We start from the raw sequence: 17,426 nt of genomic DNA, 5'->3' as shown, positions 1-17,426 counted from the left end.
GTGGCGACAGTGCTGGCCATTGTCTCTGTGCAGCGCCCCTTCAGTGAAGCAGGAGGAGGAACAGAAGGGGCTCCGTTCCTCCTCCCGCTTCCCAGAAGAGGTGCTTCGCTGAAGGGGCGCTGCGCAGCTCTTTCTCTCTGTGCAGAGCCTCTCCTGCGAAGCGCCATTTGCTCCATAAAGCACACTCACATTTCCCCTTACTTTTTAGGAGGAAAAAAGTGTGTCTTATGGAGCGAAAAATACGGTAGCATCTCATGCTGCTTCCCCCTCCTGGCTGTCTAGGGTTTAAAAAGCCCTAGTTAAAAATTAGTCACATCCTGTAAATTAATTCGGGTCTGGATCCTGGTTGAGTGTTTCCCTGGTTGACCAGCATCAGGTCACTGGATGGGAGCCATGTACGGCCCTAAAAACCAACAAATTCCATTATCCATTTATAAATCCCAACATATATCTATAGAATCATAGAACTGTAGAGTTGGAAGGGACCCTGAGGATCATCTGGTCCAACCCCTTGCAATGCAGGAATATTTAGGTGTCCCATACGGGGATCGAACCTGCAACCATGACGTTATCAGCACCATGCTCTAACTAACTGAGCTATCCAACTGACTGCCCATCCATCCATCCATCTGTCTGTCTATTCCTGAGCAGTGCTGTGTACGTCCTGCTAGTGTCTTAATAGTTTACACTGATATATCAAGCTGGCTACATTTTGACTTACAATAATAGAAACATAAATAATATACTCCCCCCCTTTTTTTTTGCAAATTAGGGAGACCCTGGAAAACCTGGAGAAGCAGGCAACGCTGGTGTCCCAGGGCAGAGAGTAAGTATTATTATTTTTAGTACTTTTCATTGTTTAAATACAACAACCTTTCGCTTTGCCACAGACACATATGCATATGTGTTCGCCAAATCACTATTCTTTTATTATATTATTTTAGGGAGCTCCTGGAAAAGATGGCGAAGTTGGCCCTGCTGGTCCCGTTGGTCCGCCTGTAAGTTTCCAAGCAAAGCTATATGAGTAAATTATTCTGGTATTCCTTATTTGGCACGAATGCTTCCCCAAAGTGAGAATACTGGTTGTACTACAAATTTTCTACTTTGATGACTATAATTTGAGCTATTTGTCCACACAAATGTATATGTCTGATTCTCTGATACATTTGTGTTTTTTAAATAAGTCTATCGGAAGGATTATGGGACGGGACATTCATGAATATGGACATATGTCAAAATGTGACGTAGGTTGGAGTGAAGACCAAGAGGCATAGGACTGTTGTATGAGCAGGTGGAAGGCAAAGACTGCAGATATACAAGATGTTAAAAATATCACTAGGGGAATCCAGTTTCTCCCCCTCTTGTAACATTGTCAAAATTGGAAGAACAGGTGTCTTATTCTATTCCTGCTATTGACTACTGACACTAAAGCAATCTATTTTAGAGTTGTCTGGAGACCACAAGATTAAGTTTGGACCCCAATTTGATGCTTTGAAAAACTGACCGATTTTCACTGTAACCCTTCGGAGGCTGCCCAGTTTGAGTCTGGTCCAAATCCCAGTTTTGGGGGAAAACAAGTCTCTGTGCCTCTGTGCCTTCCCTTTCACTATTACGGGGGGGGGGGGGGATTTAAAAGTGGTTATACCTTTCATTTTCTTCTGACAGCCTTTGATGGTGTTTTCATAGGCTATGAGATTAACCCCACTCAATGGACCAGAATGTGGTCTAAACCCCCCTTTAAATCCATATCAACAAAAAGAAAAGAACTCACACTGAAACTCACCTACAGGTGGTACCTAACACCAAGGAAACTAGCGCTAATACACCCAGGAACCTCACCAAAATGCTGGAGAGGGTGCACCTCCTCAGGCACATACCTCCACATGTGGTGGGAGTGTCCCAAAATTCAACTATTCTGGACAACAGCCATACAAGAAATATGTAAAATAACTAAGCAGTAATAGACATCACCCCAGAATTGGCCCTACTAAACATCTTCCAAGACAACAATGCCCATTTACACCACAAAGAACTTATAACCCACCTGCTCTCAGCAACCAGAAACATCATAACCAGACACTGGAGAGACCTGTCAGGAGTAAGCATGGACCAATGGTACCAAATAGTATGGGAAACAGCCCTACTAGAAAAATTAACTAATAAACTGAAACTGACACGGGGACAAACAGAAGAAGACACCTTCACCCCGGTATGGCTCCCCTTTATCACATACACAGCCCAACAGGACAATGACAATAATCCACCAACAGCATACAAATCAATATGGCTAACCTGATCCAAAACACCCACCCACCTCACTCACAAACGAAAACAAAGATCACCACAGCCAATCACAAGCAAACAATCACACCCTAAGCCAACCCCAACCTCTCTCACCACCAAAGGAACACAAGTGAACAACACAAGCAACGCTGACACCAAACTCTACATACATTAAACATAATAGAAACACCGCCACCCGACCCCACCCCCATCCATCCTCCCTCTCCCCACCCCCCCCTTTCTTTTTTCTTTCTGTTTTCTTCTCCCCCTAATGCCTCAACAAATGAAACGGATTTGTAAAAACGTTACATGGAAGAAGAAGAAGAAAAAAATACGAGGCACTACACTTCTGTAAAACAAGAAAATCCTTAATAAAAATATTTTTTTTTTAAAAAAAAAACCCAGTTGCCTCTCCTGGGTGGTGGAAGCCTGCCAAATTACAGTCAAATAGGTCCAAGAGTTTTGGTGCTAAGTAGCTTTACGTACACACACGAACACACTCATGTGAAAATATTTTATTTTTGGGGGTGGGGTGGGGAGAATAATTGGGTTAACTCTGCAGCCTTGACATCTCATTATGAGACATGGGCATAGCCAAGGGGGCAGGCAGGGGGCAGCTGCCCCCCAAAATCAATACAAATCTGAGGTTTTGCCCCCCTAACAAAAGCTTGCCCCCTTAACAAAAATCCTGGCCAAGTTTCAGAAGAATAGCTGCAGTGGTTTTCATGCAAGGTAGCGGGCGTGGTTAAAAATGATAAACTTCCCTACTGTTTTAGTAAAGAATACAATTGTTTGTTTCTTTTTAGGGACTAGCAGGAGAAAGGGGGGAACAAGGTCCCCCGGGTCCTACAGGTTTCCAGGTGAGTATTTATCAAATTTATTTTCAGTATAACCTACCGAAGGGCTTTTGAGTGCACACTACATTAAATAAAAGAATGAAATATCAACTAAAATAATAAAAAACCATATTTGTAAAGCACCCCATGCTTTCTTAACCCTAGTCACTGTGAGTGTAGTGCAAAGCTATCATGTAATTGGGAAATATCTAATAATGGCAATATTCAGAGCAGAGAAGTTAGCCTGGTGAATGCTTCTATTGGTGCCTTCATTAGATCGACTTGGGATGGAACTAGAAGGGCTCTCAACTAATCATGGATATTGCAATGGGACATGGGAAGGAAGGTGGCCACAATCCCACTCGGGACCTTTTTAGGAGGGTTGACAATTAATTAAAACAATTTCTAACATGAAAAGTCCTCTTTCATTGTATTTTCATTCTTTCTCAAAGTTATACACCAGATGCAACCTAGCCTCAAAACAGTATGCTCTTATGGATTACAATTTGTCCTCGTTGATTAAAATTGACACTCACTGATGGGAATCTCTGGTCCGTGAGCCAAATTGGGTTCAACAGGCCTCCCAATTTGGCCTCTAAGGCTGCTTTGGGCCACCTGCCACTCACCTGCCATCGTATGGCATGGGGCAGGAAAAGACGGCATTGCAAAGGAACAATTGGAAGCCTTAGAGTATGCTCCTTATTTATTGCTCCTTTGTAGCACTGACTTGCCTTTTGTGCTGTTTAAATCTGGCACCGGATGCAACTCTTGCTGTCTTTTTGGACGTGATTGTATCTACCTGACATCATATAACATCAGGTGATTGACATGTAGAGAGCCCCACCCACCTGTTCAGTGCTCCAGGTGAAAGTGGTTCCCCACCCCTGAGTTAAAAAATTATTAAACTGATCATGTTTTGCAGCCCTATCATAAAAAATGTCAACTTTCATATCCTGTGAAGAGGAGGTACTTTAGCAAAAATGGAACAATCCATTACGTTTTTCAGTTTAAATATGCAGTGGGGCTGATATCCTATACCACCATTCCTGGATGCAAGTAATAATAATAATAATAATAATAATAATAATAATAATAATAATAATAATAATAATAATTTATTATTTATACCCCGCCCATCTGGCTGAGTTTCCCCAGCCACTCTGGGCGGCTCCCAATCAAGTGTTAAAAACAGCACAGCGAGTACATTTCTTTTCTCAGGTTACTCACGATTGCTCTGTTGCAGAAGTTTCCAACTGGTGGTCCACAGACCCCAAGGGGTCTGTGTAACCCACCCAGGAACATACCCGTCAACTGTCCAAGTCACCCCATTTTGGGAGGCCGTGCTCTTGTGTGAGAGCATGATGCCCCAAAATGCACACAATAGTGAGGATGCGCATCTCGTGTGAGATCGTGTGGGTCATGTAACTCAGGCAGGCGTGTGACCCAGAAGACACACATCCTGGTTCTGCACTGGGACATGATGGAGGGTATGGTGGCACCATTCACATAACAAAAGATGTCAACATTTTCAATAGTAGAGGGTCCATGGCTGGGTTTTTGAAAAACAGGGGGTCCACAGTACTTAGCTAATTGGAAACCACTGTCCTATTGTAGTCCATATAAAATACCAGAGACAATCCTTCCATTGTGTTTTCCTAGATGTACAGTGACCTTTCTGCTCATTTCCCCACAGGGTTTACCTGGTCCTCCAGGTCCTCCAGGTGAGGGCGGAAAGCCAGGTGATCAGGTAACTATGTTTTAACTTCCTTTCCCCTCTTCCTGTGGTTCCTTAAATTTATTTTTTCATATCTTCTGCATATACAAATTCATTTAACTTACTCATTTAATTATCTACTGTAAATATAGACTCTTATAAAGCTGCAGGTTATTACGATAAACCTGCTAACATTTTTATCTGATTACAATTTATCTGCAAATATTCAATAAACCACTTCCATTCTTTTATAAAAAGTTTGTTATCTTGATTTCTTATTCCTTTGGCAAGTTTTGCCATTTCTGCATATTCCATAAGTTTTTGTATCCATTCTTCCTTTACTTGGACTTCTGCTTCTTTCCATTTTGAGGCAAATAATATTCTTGCTGCTGTAGTAGGATACATAAATAAATTTCTACACAATTTTGGTAGTTCTGTCCCTATAATTCGCAAAAGAAAATATTCTGGGCTTTTAAAATAAAAGTTATTTTGAACATCCTTTTCAATTCATTATATATCATTTCCCAGTAAGCTTTAACCTTGCTACAAGACAAATTTTTAAATGTTAAATGTATTGTAAAATTAATGAAAAATATAAATTTGAAAAGCATAAATAATAATAAAAAAATGATGTTTTAACTTGCCATTCATGTTAGCTTGCTTTATAACATTCTTTGGCCATTTCACGTGTTGTAGTGCAATATCTCGTGTGTTTCATTATGAATCAGTTCCTCGTCCTTTTTGGGGCTGGTATATTTTCAGCATGAACAACTTCACTTCAGAACAATGCTTTTAAAGCCAGCCTAACAATGATGAATAGAAAGAAAAAGTTTCCCTGGATTTTCTCTGTTTAGTAGTCAGTAATGATTTATTTGCTCTCCTCTTATAGGGTGTTCCTGGTGATCCTGGAGTTACAGGCCCTTTGGGTCCAAGGGTAAGCTGTGCTTTTGCTTTTGTTCTGAAACTGTTAACCATAGTTTCTTGGTTCAGCCGAAAAGGTCAACCAGTGCTATTTTTCTAGAAAAAGAGGTGCCGGAACTCCCCATGAACTCCCCACTTGTTCTCTTATAATGACAATGGCGTCCACCTGAGGGGTGTTGGGGAAAAAAAAAAGCCCTGCGGGAAACTATAGTTAATGGAATACTTCCTAGTTTGTTTGGTCACTCACATGAAGGTCAAAGCAAAATATGATTGTCTGAATATGACTCTTGTATTTTCAGTTTGTTCATATGTCTATATGTTTACACTGCTAGTTACAGTGGTGCCCCGCAAGACGAATGCCTCGCAAGACGGAAAACCCGCTAGACGAAAGGGTTTTCCGTTTTGGAGGTGCTTCGCAAAATGAATTTCCTATGGGCTTGCTTCGCAAGACGAAAATGTCTTGCGAGTTCCTGCGGGTTTTTCCCCTCCCCCCTTTTTCTAAGCTGCTAAGCCGCTAAAAGCCGCTAAAAGCGCTAATAGCGCTAATCCGCTAAGCTGTCAATGGGCTTGCTTCGCAAGACGAAAAAACCGCTAGACGAAGAGACTCGTGGAACGGATTAATTTCGTCTTGCAAGGCACCACTGTACATTTCTATACCGTTTTTCCTCCATGGAGCTTAAAGCAGCACACATGTGGCTGCACTCCCAAGATAATCTCCCATTCAGGTACCAGCTAGGCCTAGATCTTCTTAGCTTTAGAGATGAAAGTACGTCAGGTGGCAGCAAACCACTCTCTCTGACCCAGTGTTGGTGTCACAGTTTCAACTAGTAAAGACACTTCAGCAACTTGTGGCAATTGTGAGGAACTCTTTGACTTACCATCTGTGTGGCATATGAGGCCTTTGCATAAAATGTGCAGCGTCAGCTGAAACATTTCTGCTCTGTAATAAAGATATAGTACTAAACCACGTTTCCCTTATCGATTGCCTTTTCACAGGTGAGGGAACTTGCACCTGTTTCTTGTGCAAGGGAGCGAGTGGAGAAGGGAAAATGCAGGCCTAGCATAATATGCTGTACAAAATGTCACCAATGTCAATGATGGATTATTTTTTAAACTCTATTTTTGAACAACTCATATCCAGTGTCTGCAGAATTCACTATCTCCTTGTCCTGTAATAATTATGAGCATTACAGCCAGCAAACCCAGAGTGGCTAGATAATTGCTTAATATGTCTATTTCCAGGGTGAACGTGGCAATCCAGGTGAGAGAGGAAATCCAGGAGCGTCTGGTCTTCAGGGGGAAAAGGGAATGGCTGGAGGTCAAGGTCCTGATGGTCCAAAGGTAATTTTGTGTGTGCGCGCGTCCTATTCAAAACTGACAAGGCAAACCAGCATGTACAAAACAATTACGTTCTGGAAAAATCCAGCAAGATGCTGGTCAGATGATGATCCTATCAAATTTTAGTGGGTGACTAAGGAAGCTGAGAATACACAGGAAAATTAAATATTAAGGGACAGTTTAAAGCATCCATTTCATATAATGGTACGGTGGAAGTCTTTCCTGTCTTAACCTTGGTACAGATGTGGCCCACATCATGCTCTTTCGTGTTGCACAACTAACCAAGGTAGCTGACATTGCCTTGCAGAAAAGTTTATAATTTACTTGTCCACAAAAATGGCGACTTGCTCTTTGTGTGCACCTGTGTTGCTTGTGCTTTAAAAGAAAAAAGAAGCAGTTCTCTTCTAGTTTAAACGAACTTCCTTGCTTGGTCACTCATAGGCAATTCTTGCTCACCACTGACAGTTGTATGTCTGTCTACAAGCCTGGACTAAAGAGCACAGCTGTGATTTTAATCCCCACCCCCAAATTGGCAGAATAGGCCCATCTTTAGTAGTATTGTATCATTAACCTCAGGAGAAATCTACTTGGCTCCCTGTTGGTCAGGAGCCATGCATTTATGTAATCCATTCCCTTCTTGTATATAACCCACATTTTCCAGGGATATGTGACTAGATTGGGTTTGCAAGTGTGTGGCTTCGCCCAGCCAAACACAAGCTTCCAGCTATATATTGTGATCTGCTGTTTATATGGTATCAGTCAGGCAGTAAACCCGGAACATTTTCCAACCCTGGCGTGTTGCCATTTGTGGCTGGTGGGATTCATTCTTACTGGTGGGCCATGGATTGGGAAGATCTGGACTAGATCTAGGTTTAGGAGAAACATGCAAGTGTACTCCAGCATCCTAACATGAGCATTGGTGTTTTTTGGGTTTTTTTGGCTCATTAATTATTATTAGGTTTTCAAAAAAGAGATCAACAAATTTATCAAATCTCAAATTAATTTCCAGTTTAATGTATCTTTAGAGGTTGACTTCCGACTCATACTTCCATAGTACTTTTTTTTTTTAATCGCCCGCCCTTTCCTACCGCATTATACAAAGAGATCTCCTCTGTTACAAAACCTGATGTAATTATGGTCATCTTTCTGCCATTGCTTAAGCTAACGTGAGCATTGTTGACATCTGTTTTCCTGCAAAAACTTTAAGCAGAAAAATATAACAGAAAAATGAAGAGGAGATACAAGAGGATTGGAAGAAATTTAAAGAATATTTAGCCAAATGTTGTGATATAAGATAAATAGAAAATTCTTGGAAGTAATAAATAATAAATCTACTTGGCTCCCTGTTGGTCAGGAGCCATGCATTTATGTAATCCATTCCCTTCTTGTATATAACCCACATTTTCCAGGGATATGTGACTAGATTGGGTTTGCAAGTGTGTGGCTTCGCCCAGCCAAACACAAGCTTCCAGCTATATATTGTGATCTGCTGTTTATATGGTATCAGTCAGGCAGTAAACCCGGAACATTTTCCAACCCTGGCGTGTTGCCATTTGTGGCTGGTGGGATTCATTCTTACTGGTGGGCCATGGATTGGGAAGATCTGGACTAGATCTAGGTTTAGGAGAAACATGCAAGTGTACTCCAGCATCCTAACATGAGCATTGGTGTTTTTTGGGTTTTTTTGGCTCATTAATTATTATTAGGTTTTCAAAAAAGAGATCAACAAATTTATCAAATCTCAAATTAATTTCCAGTTTAATGTATCTTTAGAGGTTGACTTCCGACTCATACTTCCATAGTACTTTTTTTTTTTAATCGCCCGCCCTTTCCTACCGCATTATACAAAGAGATCTCCTCTGTTACAAAACCTGATGTAATTATGGTCATCTTTCTGCCATTGCTTAAGCTAACGTGAGCATTGTTGACATCTGTTTTCCTGCAAAAACTTTAAGCAGAAAAATATAACAGAAAAATGAAGAGGAGATACAAGAGGATTGGAAGAAATTTAAAGAATATTTAGCCAAATGTTGTGATATAAGATAAATAGAAAATTCTTGGAAGTAATAAATAGGCTTAGGGGTAGAATAAGAATGTGTGTAGTAAATATTAAGGATTAGAATATTAATAAAGGAGAAGAGGTTAGTTAATGAAAGGAGTTAATATTATTAGAAATATGAAGTTGGAGAACTGTTATATAGGTGATTTAATGATAGAGGGGGTTCGAGGAAGTCAGTTATCAATGTAATGAGAATTAGATATTTAAAGATACAAATTTCCTTTGTGTTTAGTTGTGTTTATTGTGGTGTAATGTGTTTTTCTTTGTTATGTGGTTTGTTATGTCTTTTTTGTGATAAATGTGGAAAATCAATTTTAAAAATTGGAAAAAAGAAAGAAAAATGAAAGCCACTCCTGTAAGTTTCCATAGATATGAGAAGACCTCCTAATTTCCATTTTGCGACGGAAAAAAGACCCAATATCCTTTATTCACTGTAGGGGAATCCTGGCCCCACTGGAACTCCTGGAGATCAAGGGCCACCAGGTCTTCAGGGTATGCCAGGAGAAAGAGGTATTGCTGGAACTCCTGGTCCCAAAGGCGATAGGGTAAGCCTCCCTCCCCCATTATTTCTCCTTCAAGTACTGGTTTTCTGTCCATGATTCTGTATCATGCATTGCAAATAACTTGAACTTTCGTTATGCTTTTTTTCAGGGCAGTATAGGAGAAAAAGGCAGCGAAGGTACAGCTGGCAACGATGGCGCAAGGGTGAGTCAGTTATTGGTTTCTCTTCTTATCTCCCCCACCCCCACCCTGGTGACATAATAATGTGCTCTAAAATCCTCTTTGGATGCTCATACAATTGGGAATTCCTGGTGACGAGAAATCAACAACTATGCATGCTAAACCGTAGCAATGTGGTTTTGATATCAGGAGTTAAGAAACTGGAGTTGGTTTTGAGGATGGGGGTGGGGCTGAGACACACAGCTCCATTTATCTCTGCGCTCTTCATACTGAAGTCATTTTATTCCAGAAGTGTCACACACACCATTTGAAAGTGCCCAACCTAGTAGCTCCAGAATCAATTTTACTATAGGGTTCAAACCTTGGCAGTTTTTAAACAAAGGCTGGATAGCCCCCTGGCATATATAACATAGTTGAGATTCCTTCCTTGTGGGGGCTTGAACTCGTATGACCCCTGAGGTCCTTTCCCCAAGTTTGGGAAACCCTGCTTTCAATGCAGGACTCTGAAAATTCACTCCTTTGACTGGATATTTACTATTATTATTTATTATTCCATAGGGCCTCCCAGGTCCATTAGGCCCAGTTGGCCCCGCAGGTCCCGCTGGTGAAAAGGTAAAAGGATTTTGGTAAACACGTCAGTGTCTTTTATGGTATTCTATTACTTTTTATCTATTCCAGATTACGCACAATAATATTTTGTGTACTTTTTTCCCCCTTAAAGGGTGAACCTGGTCCTCGAGGTTTAGTCGGTCCTGCAGGCTCTCGTGGAAATCCTGTAAGTGAACAACTGAATTTACATTCCTTTTTTCCCCTTATACTTTTGTTTTTCCTTGCAAAGGTCTAGTTCCTTCTCCTCCTGCTGCTCCCGCTTGCTTGCTTACTTAGTTACTCTCTATCTGCTCCTTTCACCCCAGGATTCCCTGCCTCCACACTTAATTAGTTTCTTCTATTTAGCTTGACCAAGCTTTCTCAACTTGTTAAGTTTCACTTCCTCTTATACTGCTAACTATGCATCTCTGTTAGTCTTGTGATTCTATGCATCCACAATTTTGAGTTCCCTCGATTTCTCCCTACAATTAATCCCCCCAAAATGATTTGTTAGCCAAATAATTATATGTACATGAATATGCGTGCGCTATTTTACTCCTTTGGTAAAACTTAAAAGAGCTTTGTCGTAAAATAAGTAATTACTTTGGGCATTGAAAAGCCATCCCTACTTATAGCATATGGGAATGAGGGACATTATGACAATTACCAAGGTGAGTCCCTGAGTAGGGGGAATAAATATAGGCTTGCGCATTGCTTTCTGGGCTTCTTTCCTAAATTAACTATAACTGCACTATTAGCTTCTTTTACTAAACAAATGGTGTAACTAGTGTAGCTGTAGCATAAAATCAACTTATTTTCCAACAGAAAGTTCCTTAGAATCATTCCTATCCCACTCATGTTATTTTACTATAGAGGACTGCATTTTATGTCTTTAGAAGCAAGTTTTGAATATCCCTTTAAAACAATTTTTTCCTCTCTAAATTTCATTCTCAGGGTTCCCGTGGTGAAAATGGCCCAACTGGTCCAGTTGGTTTTGCTGGTCCCCAGGTATGCAAATCTTCTAATAAGTTTCTTTTAATCACCACCTGTTATGGCGTCCACCTTATCTTCTGCACAGTAAGATGCTAGACTATTCTGAAAGATTCTTAAAACATGGATCATTTGCTAGCATTTGTAAAATAACCCTTAAAACAGTAGTAAATGCAAGTCATTAAAACATTTTGCTGATAACAGGTTGAAACACTTTGATGCTATGGCCTTGCACGTTTACCACTCAAATTTACCCAACTGAATTTCCTTTATTTGTGCTCTGCCAAGTTATCAGTATAGGGATGTGTCATAGCTGAGAGATAGAGCATGTGCATTTTCATGCAGGACATCCTAGGAAATCTCCAAGATTCCCAGATAGGACTGGGAAAAGTTTGTGCCTGAAATCCTAGAGAGTGTCAGGGGCTGGTCTGAGAAGGAATGGTGGGAACCACTGCCCCCCTCTTCCTGCACCTTCCTGAGAAGAGGAGGACTTTATAGATTTAGAACAGTGGTTTGCAGAAGGTCATAGTTCAGAGGCTGCAGAGGGGAGAAGCTGGGAAATATTGGGAGAGCAGCAGGAAGAAGAAGCACCCGGGGAGAGACAGCTAGCAGACTCAGTGTCCCTTGAAAGCATTCCTAAACCCCCCTCTCCCAGAACCAGGCGTGCCTTGAGGGTAGTAGAACAGAAAGCTCAGAGGCAGAAAGCAAAGATCAGCCGGCGCAGGGGTGACATAAAATAGAAGGGACTGAAGGAGTGGGACTTTACTTGGAGCAATGCCATTATCTAAGAGAGACTGCATTCCTTTGTCTCTCTCTATGAATATTGAATAAACTACTTGGTAAGAACTCTTCTGGTTTTTCTGCTTCTTGGCACCCCACCGTTTGAGAGATAGGATTCCCTGAAGCCTTGACAGAGAGCCACTGCCATTCAGTGTAGACCTCATTGGACCAATTTTCTGGCTTCCGGAACAGTTCAAAAACCAAGCCACGGAAGCCGTGCTGGACATTCGGCTTCCGAAAATGGTTCAAAACCCGGAACAATCACTTCCGGTTTTCAATTGTTCGGGAGCCGAAACATACGAGTTCAAAGGTGTTTAGCTTCCGAGGTTCCACTGTATAAGGCAAGTTCTTTGGTGGAGAATAGAATACATCTAAATTAGGTAATCGATTCCAGACTACATACAGCCTTGACTATTATTTACATTGTATATGCAAGGAGTTTTGTTTTTGATTTTTAAAGGGGTGTGGGTATCTGGGGGTTGTTTGTTGTGTATATTTTTAGAAAGTGAAAAATAAAGCAGTTTAAAAATAAGCAACTTCGTATGTCCAATGTCAAGCAAATGCATTAAATAAATGAATAAACTTTGCTATCCATTGGTGTTTAGAATGTAAAGCTGGGAACCTTTCAAAGGTCTCTAACGTGGTGTTTCCTTCTGTGTGTCCGTGTTTACAGGGGCCTGATGGTCAGCCAGGTGTGAAAGGTGAACCTGGGGAGCCTGGGCAGAAAGGAGATGCTGGATCTCCAGGACCCCAGGGTCTTGCAGGGTCTCATGGACCACCAGTAAGTAAAAGCAGCGCTGGAAAAGGTGGTGCAGGATTTCTGTCTATTGCAGCAACTGAATATCTCCTTTGTTTTTTCATTTCCATTCAGGGTCCTTCTGGGGTTCCTGGGCTAAAAGGTGGCCGTGGTACTAAAGGACCCCCAGTAAGTAGATTTGCTTTCTATTAATTTAATAATTTAGTTTAATAAAAAATATTGGGAATCTCTAGGCCTTACTTGATATTGGTTCGTGTTTTGCTTATGATAATTAAATGAAATGCATGATATATGGATGTTTGTTTTATAGATACGGTGCAATTTTTCTTGTCTCATGTCTTGTCCGTGTCTGTTTATTTCTAGGGTGCTACAGGATTCCCCGGATCTGCTGGAAGAGTAGGGCCCCCGGGACCTACTGTAAGTTGAAACATTTTTTGGGAGGTTGTTAATTTTTTTTTTAAAAAATCCAAGTATAAATATACATTCTAAATGAATGCAAATTTATTAATACAAATCTAGCATCATTTGCTTTCAATAGGTTGATTCTGAGTTTGACTAGCATTGAACAACACCCTACCATTTTTGATTAGCCAAGTGGGCCAAGTGCTAAATTTAGACTGGGTAACCTATGCTCTTCCTTCCTTTCACAACTTAAGACTTTCTCACACAAGGGGTTGTTGTGAGGATAAAGGGGTGTGAAATGAAGATATGCCATGTATGCTTCTCTTAGTTTCTTGAAGGCAAGATCATAATGTTATAAACTGGTTGTAACTAGGGCACATGATCTATTATTAACACCCCACTGGAGTAAGGTTTTGTTCATGCAAGAAACCATCTCAAATTAATTTGGACCGCTTTGCCAATGTCTAGATTTGGGGTCATCTGCCTCTCATGGGTGTGGAGGAGAAATTGAAAGTAACATGCTATCCCACCCTTAAGTGAATTCTAAGTCAGAAGCAATATGTGTTGGGAGCATATGCTGTATTTCCTTACCCGGTTCATGAAATAAATAAAAGGGACAGCTCAGTATTGAGGCTGTTATGTAGAATTTGAAAATAGTCACACATTTTTTAAAAATGAAAAAAGCTAGTGCCTGGAAAGGAGACCACCTGGAAAACATCTAGCTCCCTGCCTTTGCGTTCAGTTCTAACCCAAACTTTCATTTCTAGGGAGCTCCTGGCCCAGCTGGGCCTCTTGGTGAACCAGGCAAAGAAGGTCCTCCCGGTCTCCGTGGAGATCCTGGCTCTCATGGTCGAGTAGGAGATCGAGGCCCTGCAGGTCCACCTGGCAGTCCTGGAGACAAAGGAGACTCAGGAGAAGATGGACAACCTGTAATTTGGAGCGGTGCTTGGGGAGGGTTTTCTATTTGCAATAGATATAACAAAGCTTTCCTTTCCAAAATGTGTTGTGTTTTGTTTTTGTTTGAAAGATCCAGTCATTTGGCTTCCTTGAACAGGATTAACAGCAAGAAACATTTTATAAGCAAACAAAAATCTCATCCCCAGGAGGCACAAAGATACGTCAGTTTCTGCCTTTCTGTGCCATAGCTGCCATTCTTCTCTCATGACCTCACTTATGGTCCTTTCCCCTCAGCAGTCCTAATTCCCTTTCTCCCCATCTTGCAGCTTCCCCTATTTTTCTTCCCCATCTTGGCCAACATATAATACCTCCCAAGCCTTGCACGCAACACATGGGCACTCCTACTTTGAGCCCCAGTGGTATAGTCCGTTCTCCCATGGCCTTTACCCAAATGGCCAAGGTCTGTTTGGGAATGAGCTAAAGGGAAGTACAAAAGACATCCATCATTGAAATGCTGTTTATTTCATTCCATTTTTACAGTATACATTACAGTAGACGCTCGGGTTGCGAACGTGATCTGTGCAGGAGGCACGTTCGCAATCCGCAGTGCCACGTCTGCGCACACGCGGGTTGTGGTTCAGTGCTTCTGCGCATGCGCAAAGCATGATTTAGCATTTCTGCACATGCGCGAGTGCCAGAAGTAACCCGTTCCAGTACTTCCGGGTTTCGGTGTGTCTTAAACCCGAAAATGCACAACCTGACGCATCTGTAACCCGAGGTATGACTATACCTTCAAACCATTTCTCACAAATCACATGTGACTATGGAATTGAAAACTTCCATGTCTGTTCTTTTCTTATTTAAAACTGGGGCCTTCTAGTGGCATTACGGTGTTTCATTTCTGCATCTTGTTCTGACATCTTTCCCAGTTGCTACTCTTTATAGTACAGCTAGTACTTTCCCCCCTTTATCCCTAAAACAAACTAAAGCTGTACACTTGGGTTAAATATGCATCTTAGAGTCTGCAATGCAATCCTCCTGTCTTGTCACTTCTACCTCCTAGGGTCCTGATGGTCCTCCAGGCCCTGCTGGAACTACTGGCCAGAGAGGCATTGTGGGTATGCCAGGTCAACGCGGAGAAAGGGGTATGCCTGGGCTACCTGGTCCTGCTGTGAGTATCAGCAAAATGTGATCCTAGTCTCTTCTCCATAGGCTGTTTCCGCCCCCCACTGTTTTGTCGCTTAGTAGATCAACACAAAAGTTTGAAGGCCACATGTGATGGTTATTCTTAATGCTGCACCGATACTCATTCAGATTTACTCCCAATGTGAAAAGAGTTGCATGTTTCACAAAATGCGTCTTCAGTGACCTTAACCAAAGGCATGATATTTCTTTTCATTCTAGGGCACACCAGGAAAACAAGGCCCAACGGGACCACCAGGAGACAAAGGACCTTCTGGGCCGCTAGGTCCTCCAGGTGCTCATGGCCCAGTGGGTGAAGCAGGGCCAGAAGTAAGTGGCTTTTTCTAGGCTACAGTAATATATTAGAAATGTATGTGTAGTGTTTATTTTTCAGCCAGAGCGCCCTGGAGCAGGGGTGTAGGAAGGGGGTGGGTGGGAGCAGGTCACCCTGGGTGCCCTCACGGAGGGGGGTGACATTTGGTGTGCCGGCCGCCTGCGACTCCCAAGCCTACCCCAAGCCGTTGGGGTAAGGGAGGGGAGCTGCGCCACTTTGCCAGCGGCACACCTCCTTTCCCCTTCATTTTGACAGCTCGGGGGAGGCTTGGGAGTTGTAGGCGGCATGCCGATTGTCCGCCATGGGCGGCTCGCTCCGTCCCCGGCTGCAGGGCTCACACACCACTCCAGGCACCTCAGCGGCTATCCCACGCCTGGGAGGGCACCCTCTGTGCCACGTCTCTCTCGGGAGCATGCCCACCCTGGGCAGCGGGGGTATATGCTCCGCCGCTGCCCTGGAGCACAGTTCGCGGGTACCATTATGGGCCACCGCTCCCCTCACCCGCTTCTTGCCTTTATGTACAGCGGTATCTCGGGTTACATACGCTTCAGGTTACGTACGCTTCAGGTTACAGACTCCGCTAACCCAGAAATAGTGCTTCAGGTTAAGAACTTTCAGGATAAGAACAGAAATCGTGCTCTGGCGGCACGGCGGCAGCAGGAGGCCCCATTAGCTAAAGTGGTGCTTCAGGTTAAGAACAGTTCCAGGTTAAGTACGGACCTCCGGAACGAATTAAGTTCTTAACCCGAGCTACCACTGTACTTCTGAGAAGCCCAAAACAAACACTTCAGTTTTAAATGGAAGCTGGCCAACATGTGCAAACACCTTTTTTCAGATCTCCACCTTGCTCCTAGCTGAGATTGGTCAAGCTATGGCACGGGGCCAATTCTCTTTTCCTTTTCTTCAATTTGTCTCCTGTCTAGCAGTGGCGGGCTTTAAGCTTTCCAGCCAGGGACATACATGTACATTTGCGCGAGGGCCCTTCTGAGTTGCCCTAGCCATCCACATGAAACTAAGAGAAAAAGGGAGGCGGGGGCACCTTTATTTAACCTACACCAGAAATATGGTCACCCCCCCCCCAACCAGCTAGGGTGTCGGCTTGTTGTAGTTTTTAGCACCTCTATTGTTATGCTGGCATCTGTTCAGGGCTGCCCCAAGTCGCCCGGCAAATTTACAACTTCATGGTGCGTTCTGGTACCTATTTTTCTTGAGGGGGGAAAAATCCCACTGTACATGTATGACATAGTAATTGCATTGATTAAGCGTCCCAATTCACAGAAGCTTATGTTTACAATTTAATTAGCTGAAAGCCCCTCAGGCCAAGTGGTGCATAATTTGAAACAACAGTAATACCTAAAAATATCAAGGTAAAAGCAGAGGAGCAGAACAACCATCTGGGGCAAGAGGGTTGTAAAAATACAATAGCTTAAAGGCCTGCACTAAGTGCCTGGTGATGGAAAACCTTTGGGCTTGGTGGCAGACATGCCTCCCTGGAAAGAAGGCTCCAAGGTTGAGGGGACACAATCTTTCAGAGATCTTCAACCACCTAAATTTTGAGAGTAGGGGAACTGAGGGATACCTAGGCCATTTAGTGCCTTAGTTATGCTTGGCAGCTTGATTTGGATTCAGAAATGGACAGAGAGCTTACGTAGTTGTTTTAAAAC

General features: G+C 42.5%; 1 protein-coding gene across 1 annotated transcript in view; it reads left to right on the top strand.

The window, feature by feature from the left end:
* COL5A2 (collagen type V alpha 2 chain) overlaps positions 1-17,426 on the top strand; it is a 182,321-nt gene that overhangs the window by 144,336 nt on the left and 20,559 nt on the right. Inside the window, exons 29-45 of the mRNA XM_083703922.1 lie at positions 773-826; positions 945-998; positions 3,090-3,143; positions 4,813-4,866; positions 5,723-5,767; positions 6,997-7,095; positions 9,589-9,696; positions 9,803-9,856; positions 10,391-10,444; positions 10,554-10,607; positions 11,375-11,428; positions 12,864-12,971; positions 13,062-13,115; positions 13,311-13,364; positions 14,117-14,278; positions 15,310-15,417; positions 15,651-15,758. Of these exons, the coding sequence (XP_083560048.1) occupies positions 773-826; positions 945-998; positions 3,090-3,143; positions 4,813-4,866; positions 5,723-5,767; positions 6,997-7,095; positions 9,589-9,696; positions 9,803-9,856; positions 10,391-10,444; positions 10,554-10,607; positions 11,375-11,428; positions 12,864-12,971; positions 13,062-13,115; positions 13,311-13,364; positions 14,117-14,278; positions 15,310-15,417; positions 15,651-15,758 (1,278 nt within the window). The remainder of the gene's footprint in view (positions 1-772; positions 827-944; positions 999-3,089; positions 3,144-4,812; positions 4,867-5,722; positions 5,768-6,996; positions 7,096-9,588; positions 9,697-9,802; positions 9,857-10,390; positions 10,445-10,553; positions 10,608-11,374; positions 11,429-12,863; positions 12,972-13,061; positions 13,116-13,310; positions 13,365-14,116; positions 14,279-15,309; positions 15,418-15,650; positions 15,759-17,426) is intronic.

Source organism: Podarcis gaigeae, assembly GCF_964106915.1.
Source record: "Podarcis gaigeae genome assembly, chromosome: 1".
Taxonomy (NCBI): domain Eukaryota; kingdom Metazoa; phylum Chordata; class Lepidosauria; order Squamata; family Lacertidae; genus Podarcis; species Podarcis gaigeae.
The sequence above is the reverse complement of the archived record's forward strand: the minus strand, read 5'-3'. Positions and strand labels throughout refer to the sequence as shown.